The 13258-nt window shown below is 40.4% G+C and overlaps 1 protein-coding gene across 4 annotated transcripts in view; it reads right to left on the bottom strand.

The window, feature by feature from the left end:
- MAP2K5 (mitogen-activated protein kinase kinase 5) overlaps positions 1-13258 on the bottom strand; it is a 254155-nt gene that overhangs the window by 91672 nt on the left and 149225 nt on the right. For all 4 annotated transcript variants that reach the window (XM_045823533.1, XM_045823535.1, XM_045823534.1 and 1 more), the window contains exons 14-16: positions 12629-12702; positions 11614-11664; positions 1981-2052 (exon numbers count right to left, since the gene is read on the bottom strand). In XM_045823533.1, coding sequence (XP_045679489.1) covers positions 1981-2052; positions 11614-11664; positions 12629-12702 — 197 coding nt within the window. The remainder of the gene's footprint in view (positions 1-1980; positions 2053-11613; positions 11665-12628; positions 12703-13258) is intronic.

Raw genomic sequence — 13258 nt, 5'->3', positions numbered from 1 at the left:
AGCTCCATGAGAGTCAAGTCTGGGATGTCTGTTTAGTACCACATCGCATTGCCCATCAGCAGGCATAACAGAACCTCGATACACGAAAGAAGAGATAACTATGGAAGGAGCGAATGGTGAATATTTACATGTGCTCTGAATCTGAAATCCCTTAGTTATGCTCTCTCACAGTACTGCTATGCCTCTGCAGACTATGCCACACTAGGGTATACACCATCTAGTGATGCAACTTTAGAGTTGCCGCAGCAGGTTAAAGAGAGACGACAGCAGACTGCTTAGAGTCAAAGAACGTTAGTCTGGAAAGGAGCTTAGAGATCATTACTTTACAGGTGAAGACACTGAGGCCCAAAGTGAGGCTCGCATAGGGCCCCTAGAAAACCGGTGGTAGAGCTGGAACTGCAACCTAGGTCTTCCACCCCTAGTCTAGGATTCGTATCTCTACCCATGCAACGTCACAACAGTGCTGCACTCTACCTGGTCACTCATTAAATACATTCAGGGACAATGACTTAGCACATGCAAAGGGAAACTATTTAACAACAAGGCCTGAGCCCCACATATTAAAAGCACTAGTTTCCCCCAAAACAGGCTAACGGAACAATCCCTTCAGTATTCTGCTGGGAGACTCAGTTTTGAGAATCTGTCTACTATTATGGCTAACCAATACGCTGACGCACACATATCAAATTTTCTCTTAGATGACTTCTTCTGAAGAAGTAGAAGAATATGGTTTAATAAACATTGACTACTTCATTTTTGCTTTCTTTCCATAGTGCCAGTGAATTGAATCTGAAGATATTTCCTTACAAATTCACCTGCATTCATGCATTATAAAAATCACAGAAAAAGCACTTGGCCGAAGAAAGGTGATAGAAGTGTGAATACAACTCTACTCATGATCTTATTTAAGCAGTCCTTTCAACTTTTTAAAGTCTTCCTGTACCCGAGTCGATGTGTGTGAGAAACAAGCCCTGAAGCATTTATGAGTATGCAGACTCTGCCACACTGTAATCCACAACAGTCCAGGTGTTCTTCCAATCTAAACTATATGCATTTCCTTAGAGATCAAGGGCCATGGTTTAGAAACCTTCAGAGAATACGTGGGGCTATAGGTAGCACAGTGAGAGAGAGCCCATTCTAAATATAGCTATAAACAGTAAAGACATAAAATTGTGTTAAATACACACCCATTATCCTCCCCCAGATCAGATCACACCCCATCCGCAATGTATGATATGGTTATGTTGGAACAAGGAGGCTTTTTTCTTTCTAAACAACCATATAGAACTTATACATCCAAATGAGTATGGCTGTGCTCTTTAAAGTAATCACCTTGGGAAGTTATATATGCATTTGAGCCAGGCTACCATGACAGAATTTTTCTGAACTCTCTCTTTAAGAACACAGGGTTTCCAGATTTGTGTAGCATGTTAATAATGCAGATTCTTAGAGACATGAACTTAATTGGTTTTGGATGGAGTCTGGGAAGCTGTATTTTTAAGAAGCACTCTAGGTTAACTTTTATATAGGTGATCTTTGAGAAACAGCACTTTAGAACAGTCGGTTCACAAGCCTTGCAAGTATATAAAAATTATGACTTTAAATTCTGTGGACACACATATATACATGACTGGAGATTTTAGTTTTTAAATCCGGGGAAACAAAAAAAAGTAGCTAGAGCTGAGATTGGGTGAATAGGGAGGGTGGGGCATGGGGATCATGCCGTTTTTGGTCTAAACTGCTGAACACTCAGCATGGTGTGGGCAGGTGCACTTGTAAACTACCCATCAGGAAATGGGCAAATGCCTTGAAAGAATCTTCGGAAAAAATTCACTGAAGCTGAAAGCAGCCTCTCACAACAATACCAGCTGGTACACTGCCCTGGAAGGGGCCCACTCTCCAGAAGGTAATTACATTTTTGGGGTCCCCCCTCATATTGCTACAGATATACAGAGAGACATCTACTTACAAAATACCTACCTCCATGAAAGAGATTCCTAAGCTCCACACATCAGAATGGATTCCATACTGCTCCCCTGAAATTCTTTCAGGCTGTAAGAAAATGGAAGGGAGTTCGTGAGTTGATGGAAATGACCCCAGGAATCACACACACACTGGCGTGGGCTCAGCTGCGGCATAAGGTGCTCTGTAGCAACATCTGCACGGCCCTTCATGAAGAACAAAGTGATTTTATATGCTGTGTGTTATACAGATAAAATATAGAAATTATATAGATCATAAATAATTACAATCTCACTGAATCCTCACAAAGCCCTTTGAGGAAAACCTTATATTTATTTTACGGGTGAAGAAAATGCAGATGCAGATTAGTGAAGACACTGAGGCAAAGTCCAAGGTCGGGGAATGACTTGAGACCTGAATCCAGGTCCCCTTGCTCCAGATGTAGGGGGTCTTGGTTGTGGAGTGACAAATTACACAACATTATACGTTATCAGTAATTCGCATTTTGAGAGATGGGTGTGGATCACTAGAAATTCTTTCATTTTAAATGTTTTAAATCTTTTTATTTGGAAATACTTTCAAATTTCAGGAAAGTTGAAAGATTAAGATGACTATAAAGATCACTCAAATTTCCTTTGCCCAGATTCACCTGTTTAACATTTTATTCCATGTATCAGGGTGTCTGTTGATATGAATGAACAGTTTGAAAGGTCTGTTTGGGACTGGAGGTCCTCTGTTCAAGATGTATAGTAAATACCTGGTCTGGAAAATCGGTACACCCACAGTCTCGACTTCAACAGAATGACTTCATACTGAAGTGGGTGCTTCCTGCCTGCTCTCTCTCTGGCCCTCCAGGGTTTGGCATTCAGTAGGGTACTTCATAGAGGTCTTTTGAATAACCACAGGAACAATGAGTAAGTCTCGTGGAGGTGGAATGGTTGCTTATGGTTACAGAGCTAAGCAGAGCAGGGCTGGGATCACAACCCACATCTCTTGGACCCCTCAGGACAGCCTCATACTCTCTGTGCCGTCCCTGGAGTTTCTGGCAGCCGCCATAGCCATCGCCCTTCAGGCGATCTCATGCAAGTCCTTTAAGAGTAACAAACGGGGTCGGGGTCAGCTTGCTCCACTGGAGATGGAGGAAGTGGGTGTCCACCGTTCACCAGTAGGAGCTATGCCGGGGGCGTGGAAGATGCGGGTCAGATGCTCTCAGGTGAGTTGGCACAGTCCTGAATTTTAGGGAGTTGGCTGAGCAGGGATCCAAAACTTTGTAACTGCCTCCACACTCCCACCTACCAGGCTCCTCGATGTACTTGCTGTCTTCTCCTGGGACCACTTTCCATAAAACTACATAAAACCCTGCCCTGAGGTAGAAGATGGATTGTCTTATTTCCCTTCCTTTATTTATTTCTTTAATTTGTAAAGCCCCTTTCTTACCAAGAATAATTCTTCCCAAGGGCCGTGGATCATGTGACCATTTCTCCCAGCTGCTAATAGACATGGTCATTCCAATCCCCTACCACTTTTTCCTTTATGTTCTAATCCCCCACACCCATCATTTCTCAAGTTTCTTGTTCATATATGAATGAACCCACTATCCAATTCTTGCTAGTTCAAGAGATTCTAGGACATATTCATAAGGAACTAGGCAGCTAGTTATAGGAGTAACAACATCTTCATCATCAATATCAAAAATATCATTGTGCATTTATTGAAGACTTTCCATGTGCTAGGCATCATTTTAAGTGCTTTTCATGGATGTCTTACTTCAAATTCATAAATACACAGATTGGTGCTCTTATCATACCCACTTAACAGATGAGAAAAATGGGGCACAGAGAGGTTTAATTCACAGCCTCTATATAAAGAGGGCAATTGTTACCACTTAATTGCCAGCTAGTACGACATGTGCCCGATACTGAGCTAGATACTTTGCATACTCTATACTTCAGAAAAATCTTGCAAAGTTACTTACATTGCTCTTATTTTACAGATATAAAAACTGAGGCTTAGTAAATTAACTGACTTGCCAAAGTGTACAGCTATGGGTTGGCATGCAGTACACTGTGCAGGAACACAGCCAGGATTCATACCCAGGTATGTCTGATTGCAGTATCAGGGTTCTTTCCAGTGTGGCAAACTGCCCCCGAGCTAACAGTCAGAAAAGCCACACGCTAGTATGGGTCTGGTCGGTATTTCTCAAAATGCAGTCTTCAGACTAGCCGTCACAGAACTGCCTGAGGTGCTTTTTACAAATGAACCTCCAGAATCAGAATCTCTGGGGTAGCTCTGGGGATCATCATTTTAAAAAATAATTTCTCTGGGTGATTCTTTGGTACACTCAGCTCCAGTCACTAAATATTTTCATGCTCCCTGAAGAGGCAATGACCTACCTTCCTCTTTTCTGCTTAGTGGATGTTTCTCTTATGGGCCCTAGTCACAGGCCACCCTTCTTTGTGAAAACTTCCTCTACTCCTCAGGGAGCATTACAAATTCCTGCCGCTGTACTTCATTAAAAAGTTGTTCATAACTTTAATGTTAATTTATCGCACTGTGTTGTAACCATCCATCTGCTAGTCTGTTTCTCTTATGCGGCAAGGAGAGTGTCTTACTCATCTCATAGCTGGTATCATGCCTGGCACATGGCTGGTGCATGATCAATGTGTGCAGACTGAAGGCATTCATACATACTTACTGCACATTTGGTTTTAAGTATGAACTAATTACTACTGGATGTTCCCTGGAGTGTTCTGCTAATGTAACTCCCCTCATATTGCTATTGGTGTCCATCAAGAACTTCTGGGAAACATAAAAGTCCTAATGTCCTCTAGAATTCTTAAAGAAATAACCAAATGGGGCCTTTCTCCTTGTCTCTTCTTCCTTGCCTTTCCTTCCTTCATTCCATTAGCTGACAGTTTCCAATATATAGTATTTCAGGCAGAGTACAGACAGAACAAATAAAAGTGGAACCCACACACAATATACTTTGGCAGGACCAATGGTAATATTAAACACATTCATAAGATTTGCTCACTGAACGACCAAACAAGTGCAATCTGTTAGCTGAAAATAAAGCGTAGAAAAATTAAATTAAAAAAGAAAAAAGGTGATAATGGTCACAGATACCAGGCAGCAAATAAGAGAACTAGCTCTTTAAGGACACGATTCTGACAGCCTCTCCGTGGAGACATCACTCTTACAAGTAGCTCACAAAACAAGATTACTGTCGGGATGCGGTACTCAAGTACAAGTGCTCGGCAAAACCAGCTCTTCAGGTTACTCTACAGAATTCACACAGACGGTAGGGACTGGGAAATGCGCTCAGGCCCCTGAATCTGACACAGCCATAAGTTAGGCTCTAGTACATTCTAGATTTATGAAGCCAGGAGTTGGCGGCCTGAGGCTGGAAAATTCAAAGCTGCCCTCACACTTGAGGCCAAGGTGGCTTGGTCTGTCTCTCTCCTTTAAAGCAAAACAAAGCCAACCACCAGGTACAACACTACTGGTAGAAGGCTTCTGATGGACACTTCGGGGCTGGCAAGCTCAAGCTGAGTCACTTTCTGACATGGAAAGCTAAATAATAGGGAAAACACAACTCCCATCTGAAGGGCTTCGGCACTGAAGGTTAAGTGTCCAGGTGACCAAACTCTGGTCTGTTCTTTCCAGTAACAGTAAGGAGTGGTGATGAGATAAAAAGCAGAGTTTCCAGAGGGTCTTCAAAGGGCAGTGGCTCCGAGTGGGCACGCATACTCACTCCTTACAGCTGTCCTCTGTGACTTGGCATGGACCCCCGGCCCATAGTTAGTTAACTCACTCCACAACTGTCTCCGTTTACAGCGCAATGCCCTTGGGTTTACTTGCCCAAAGCAGGAAGACACCAAGGCACATTCCTTATCTCTTCTGATATAGGAATTTGTTTCGTTAAGCTACTCAGAAAATTATGAAAGTATGTACAAATAAATACTTGAGGCCAGTATGAAATCAAAATATGTTATCAGACTTTGGGGAATTTTTTTTAGGCTGAGAAGACCCCTGAGTGGGTAGCAAGGCACACTGGCTGAGCAAGGGTCTGACGTCAGACGGCTGCAGCATCGTTTGTCTTTCAGCTCACTAACCCTCTCTTCTGCTATGTCCAGTGTGCTACCAAATAGTGAGTTTTAAATTTTAATCTAGTAGTTCTACTATGTCACTTGTAATTTGTGGTCTGAAGTCTGTGTGCAGCTGTTTCTGCTGTCTGCTGCCCCTGCTGGTTCTTTTTCAAGTTGCTTTGTTCCTAGTGTGCCTGGTTTTCTGACTAATTGCTAGAGTTTGCTCTTGAAAAAAAAAAACATTAGAGAGGTTCTCTGAGGCCTAAGATGGGTATGCCCACCTCAAACCAAGTTCTAAGCATGACGCAAGCTCCTTTTGCAACTCAGGTCACGTATACAAATACCCAGGGTGCAAATCCGTGCCAGAGTTAGTCTATGGCTTCAACTGTCCCCCCTTTCCCTTTTTAGCCTGCTTTCCTACTTCCAAGAAGCCTTCGTTTCCATTCACTGGGACTGGGAGAGGTGAGGCAGCTTTAGCTCTGGTTTGCTCGCACACTGAGGGCAAGTCCTCAGGCTCACAGCCCGATATGGGAAAGACCCTCTGCGTTAGGGCACAGCTGTGGTACAGGAAAATGCTCTCAGGAGAAAGTGGTTCTGGTGCTCCAGTATTCTGCTTTCTCCACTGTTGCAGGATTACATCTGAAAATTGTCCTGAGAGTTTCCCATCACCTTTTTAGCTCTTCAGTACATTTGAGATCATTTAAAAATTATTTTAACTAGCATTTTCAGCAGAAGACTTGGTCCAAATAACCTAACCTCTAATACAAGAAACTAGAAGCTGATGTCCTAATGAAATCTTGACTCTCAGTACTTGCCAACCCAGATCCTGGGCTGGTTCAGGTGATTCCACCTCTGGTTTCCTCATCTGCAAAACAATGGTCATAATAATGTATATTTCTTGTGGGATTGTGTGAAGATTATATGGGTCCATGTGATGTGCTGGATTCAGCACATGCCACGTGGGAAGCTCAGTAAATGGGAGCTTCCTCCAACAATCGCCAGGCCACTGCCATCACGGCACGTGCATGGCCAGTCGAGCTGGGTTCTGTAATGTGCACAGGAGGTCTTATTCGGATGAAGATCATTTCCAAGGATAGAAAAAGCCTGAGTAGAAAAAACTGTTCAGAAGATTAAAAAAGTCATTTAGATTGACTTTCTGACCCCAAGAAACACATATTTGGGTAACACTTTTTTTTCAAATCTTCAGTTATTCATAAAAATGTCAAACTTTTATACGTGATTTAAAAATTACAATAAGCAAATCACAGTGACTGAAGAGTGGGTTACAGTTTCAGGGACTTCTATCTTTAAAACAGAGTAACCTTTTTAGTAATTAGAATTTATGAGACATGGTTTAATTTAATAAAAGCCCCCAAAGCCTTCTGGATCTCTTTTGTAATCCTTCTGAATGAAGTCTTTTCGAAATGGAGTTGGAAACTCTTTTTTCTTTGAACTGAAACGTCTGTAGAAGCCAGCCGGCCGCCGCTGAAGGGCGACGTGTCCTTGAATGCTCCACTTCACCCTCCGGGTCTCAGTCCCTTCACCAGTCAATGACTTTCCAAGTCTCCTACATGCTTACTACTTAATGTGCCCACAGGTTGTTATTATGATTATTTTTTAATGCTTCAGAATCTTAGAAGAGCTCCCTGTCATTTTTCTAATTATCATTTTCTTGTATCTTACACTTCAGGTTATAGGAGAATGAAGTAATCTGCACATGCAGGACTATTCCTTTGGTTTCTTTTCCTTTCTTTTTAAAGATTTTATTCATTTTTAGAGAGAGGAGAAGGGAGGGAGAAAGATGGAGAGAGAAACATCAATGTGTGGCTGTCTCTTGGGGGCCCCTTGCCAGGGACCTAGACTGCAACTCAGGCATGTGTCCTGTCTGGGAAATGGTTTATTTTGTTTTCAGTATTTGAGCACCCTAGCTATCTGTAGCTGAGTAATTTGGGGATCTTCCATACACTATAATGAAAGTAATGTACTTAGTATGAAAAAAATAGTTTGCTTATAATTAGTGAAAGAGTCATATTTGAAATGCAGTATTTATGAATTCACTCATTTAGCACTGTATGAGGGACTGGATACAGAGAATGGGCAGAATAAATCTTGCCCCTGTGAAGATCATACTTTAGATTTGGAGCAACACAGATTACTTAGATATATAGTGAGAGACACAGCAGTAAAGAGTTTAGTCTCTGAAGTCTGATGGGTAAGTCACTTAATTTCTCTATATTTTGGTTTCATCATCTTTAAAATGAGAATATTACCTACCTCATAGGGCTGTTGTAAGGATTTAAAAAGTTAATATATGTAAAAACAACTGGCACATAGTGTAAATTGTTGCTATTATTTTGCTATTATCATTACTGTACAGAAGTATGCATAAATTATAAAGTAAGGGCCATGAATGTAGAACAAAGGCATTATATCAGATGACCTCTAATTGTATATTTCCACAGTTTATAATTTGTCCTCTGCCCTACCTCTTTGCCCCACCCATGACACATAACCTTCTACCTCTGAGTTGCTGCTTATCTTTCCACAGTGATCGTAAGATTCTAAGTGCCATTTTCACATACTGCTTGAATCATCAAATTCATACCTTGTACACCTCTTACTCTCTAAATGTATTTTTGGCACAACTGAAATCTTCCTTACATCACACATAATATGGCCACACACAATACCAAGTTCCTACTTTGTTCATGTCTTACGTGGGTTGCAGAGTGGTCCCACTGCACCTAACATCAGAGAAGGCACTTAGTCAGTGCTGGCTGGCTGACCGAAGGTGCTCAGTGTCAGATACAGCCCTCAATGGCACAGGTCAGAGGTTTGCACATTTTTTCTGTAAAGGACCAGATGCTAAATATTTGTCACTTTGTGGGCCATGTGGCCTTTGCTGCAACTGTCACAACTCTTCCACTGCGCCACTGGAGGGCTAAAGCTGCCATAGACAATCTGCAAACAAGTGGGTATGACCATGACCCCATAAAACTTGTTTTTTAATTTCATTTTTTATTTTGAAATACTTATTTGATTCACAAGAAGCGAAAAAAACTATATATATTAAAAATATATTAGCCCTGGCTGGCATAGCTCAGTGGATTGAGCGCATGCTGCAAACCAAAGTGTCGCAGGTTTGATTCCCAGTCAGGGCACATGCCTGGGTTGCAGGCCATGACCCCCAGCAACCACACATTGATGTTTCTCTCTCTCTCTTTCTCCCTCCCTTCCCTCTCTAAAAATAAATAAAATCTTTTTTAAAAAAAATATATATATTAATATATGTTACATATATACATATGTAATACACAGGGAGATTTTCTGTATGCTTTACCCAGTTCCCCTGAATGGTAGTACTGTAATACAATATCACAACCAGGAAATCAATGTTGCTGCAATTTACAGGGTTTACTCAGGTTTCCCTGGTTTTACACGTACCCATTGTGTTTGTGTATACAGTACCGTGTAATTTTTTAGAGTAATTTTGAGAGAGAGAGAAAGGGAGAGAAATATCAGTTTGCTGTTCTTCTTATTTGTGCATTCATTGGTTGATTCTTGTATGTGCCTCAATGGGGGATTAAACCCGCAATCTTGGCATATCAGGATGATGCTCTAACCAACTGGGCTACCCAGCAAGGGTGGTACTGTGTTAAAACTTTCTTTACAAAAAGTGAGCAGTAAGCTGAATTTGGCATGAGAGCTGTAGGTAGTTCATGGTCTCTTGGAAGAGACTGTCATGTATAACTCAAAGTTACAAAGTAGACCAGCAAAAATGGGAACCAACTGTGGTTTAAAAAAAAAAGCCTAGCCTTTCTCCCTCTTGAAACTGTTAGCAGACAGAAGGCAGGAATACATACCGGTAACAGAAGAATAAATATTATTTCTACCTTCCCCCATTCTCAACCTCTGATCTCACACCAGTCAGGAAAGTATGTGGTTAACGGGAACCTGCTGAGCTGAGCGAGGCTCACTACCAAGCTATCACCCTTCGCCTCCTAGGTATCTTAGGCTTTCTACAGCTTGTGCTAAAAAGTTGATGACTAGAATTCACTCACCCAAGAAGCGAAGCAAAGCAATTTTAGCTTTGCCAATCTGAGCTAACGTTTCATAATTTTAATCCTCACATTTCAATTAACAGATGGACGCATCACATTCATCCATAAACAAAAATGAAAAAGTAATTTCTTTAATGTACACCTGGGAAAGACAATTGTGATCTGAATTTGTACATTCAAATGTGATGCAATTTAATTATTAGAGCAATTTAAAACTACTAAGAACATGATGGGTATGAGAAGTTATTTCATTTATAGTTTTTTTTTTAAATAACAGTGTTCCAAATTCTTTCAAAGACTGAAACTATGGCATTTGGCGGGGTTTTGTTCATTATAAAGGTGGCTCACCAATTTCAGCTAACCTGGTAGAGCCAGGAGGGTGATTAAGTTTTATAAAAACATATAGGATGACTTCAGAGGTTAATATATATATTTTTCACATTATCTAGAAAAATCATAAAGAATGTGTTTTTAAAAAAATAATACAAGACAAAAATTAATTACTCTGGTACCTCAATTTAAAAAATATGCTCAGTACTGTTCTGAGAATAGGATCCAGGGTTCCTTCCATATTAAGATCTTTTTATCAGGATGATATATGAACAAAGATTGCTGTGAATAAAATCCTGGGTTCCATCCATACTAACACTGTTTAACTTTATGATACATAAGAAAGGACTACTGGAAATGAAATGGGCTATCTGAATAAAATATAAAACCCTTAATTAAAAAAAACCCTTAAGATGTTAAAACTTTGATCCAAAAATGATACTAGATAAACTTCCTGCTTGTCTCTGTCCCAACCCCCAATTCCTGATGTGACTGTGGAAATCAATAAACAAAAACATTTTTATGGACACAAATAACTTCCTTTCTTGAAAGATACGAAAAAGGTCAAAGCCAGGTCCACATTGGTCCCTGAAACAGTTCCATGCTTCCACTTTATATTCTTGGTAAATTTATTTCAGTGGAACTAAGTAAGCTGTCCTACAGTAGTCATGACTCTCTACAAACACACAGAATATAGATGTGGGAGTCCTAAAGAGAATTGCCTGCTAAACCATTACAGTCAGAGATCCATAAGTAAGAGTTGGTCCCATCAATAATTTAATGTTGATCTGGTGACAAAGCATATTTGCATTCCTGGAAAAACAACCAATCTTATTGACTGACAATTTGGTGTACTTGAGGGTTAATTAAATAAGCAATGTGGCAAAGTAGCCAAAATGCTGTACAGTGCAATTTTTCTGTTGGTTTAAACTTTAAATCTCAGCGATTTCACACTTGAGCCAACCAGTTAAGTCAACAAAGTCAGATAAGTTTGTAGTCCCTGTATAAATCCTAATGTCTTTTAGAAAGGTTTAAAAATCGAATCACGACTGAATTGACTTTGTAATTTATGATCTGTTAGGCTAAGGGTATGGAATTAATTCAAGAATTATACATTACCAAGTACATAAAGATGTTGGTTTTAAATGTTATTTTTGCATAAGTTTACTTACTGCCATATAAGCATTTGTTCCAACATACGTCTTGGCTATAGAATTCACCAGCTACGAGACAAAACAGTCTGTTAGAACAATATAAAGATAATGTGGAAATAAAATGGGCAATTATTCCTCATTTAACCTACAATCATCATTTCTATAAATCAACTAAAAATTGTGTAGAAGGGAACAAATTTATCTGCAAAGGCATTAAAAATGGTTAAATCTCCCTTTCCTTTTGAATGTGATTCCCAATTTAAACAAGCACAGCATTACAGTTTACGGCAGATAACCTTAAACAATCCACTTAAGCAGGATGCTTATCGCTTTAGTACCCCAAGCCCGCCTGGTATATAAAAAGTCAATTTGAAGTAGAATCTGAACACATTCATGTTTTAGTCAAATGGCTCACGATGTGAAGGCAGCCCTGTGCATTACTAGAATGAAACGAACACTAAATACGCTGGAGGGATAACAGACTTTGACAACTCATAATACAACGATGACCTTCGCTTTGGTCTTCGTGTTTGGCTGGGAGTAAAGGTGGCTGCAATTCAAATCAACATCACAGCATGCTCATGGGTCACTATCACCGGGGTTCTCGGGGGAGGCCCAAAATGGAAATTAATTAAAATTTGTGCTGCACATTGTAATGGTCCTCCACCATTGTTGCTCCCAATATTAATTTTTATTGTGGGCCAGTTGGGCTCCCCAGGCACAGCTCCCACTCTGCCCTCCCTTTTGTCTGGCCAAAACGCTTTCATATCAAAGCTGCATATCAATGAAGTTTGCTATTCGTAAGTAGTAATTACAATATCAGCAGTTTTTACTGTCATTAAACAATGAACAATCATATTCTGATGAAGGAAACTCGCCCGGAGATTAAAAATGAATAACACACTCCCAGCCGAGGAGAAGATGCAGAGTTCTGTTTGTCTGGCAGCTAGGTGATTTTTCAATCCAGAGAGTAGATTGAAAATAAAAAGTGGGTGTCGCGGAGAGAGCAGATGGGGAGGAGAAAGAGACCTACCTGAGTGCTAACTCCAAAATCACACAGCTTGACCTGTCCTCTTGTGTTCACTAGCATATTGGAGGGCTTCACATCTGAAAAGGGATGAGAAAAGTCCACATAACTAATTCCGTATCTACAGTGCTTGTTCTAAAATAAAGCGCACACACACAGACATCATGCTATATTGCAGAAATGACATCATGTGTTCAACTTGGAGTTTTAGTAACAGATTTAATGCTAAGCATTTTCTCTGGAGGCAAATAAACATAAGCTCCTAACTCCTCCACTTCCAACTGTTTCGTGCTTCTATAGAAGCAAGGGTTTATTTCAAATGAAAGTCAAAAATCTTGGCTTCCAACAACAGGAAATACACCCATCATCCTATCTCCCACCTCTTAGGAAAAATAGGTAGAAAGGAAAATAATCTTGCAAAGAATTTGCACAAAAGGGCTGATTTTGCTCTCAGTATGAAACTATTACTCCCATTTAATGAACAGCAAGGCCAAAGGGAAGCCAACAAGGCATTTGTATGTTGCCGGTTAACAGGTCATAGCTGAACAAAACAATGAAAAAAGAGTAAATGCAGTATTGCTTTTCCCTGGTTTTATGTGACAAATGCTTCTCCAGATGACACGCAGAAACTGATCT

Source organism: Phyllostomus hastatus, unplaced genomic scaffold (assembly GCF_019186645.2).
Source record: "Phyllostomus hastatus isolate PE091 unplaced genomic scaffold, TTU_PhHast_1.1 phas_scaffold_501, whole genome shotgun sequence".
Classification (NCBI taxonomy): domain Eukaryota; kingdom Metazoa; phylum Chordata; class Mammalia; order Chiroptera; family Phyllostomidae; genus Phyllostomus; species Phyllostomus hastatus.
The sequence above is the reverse complement of the archived record's forward strand: the minus strand, read 5'-3'. Positions and strand labels throughout refer to the sequence as shown.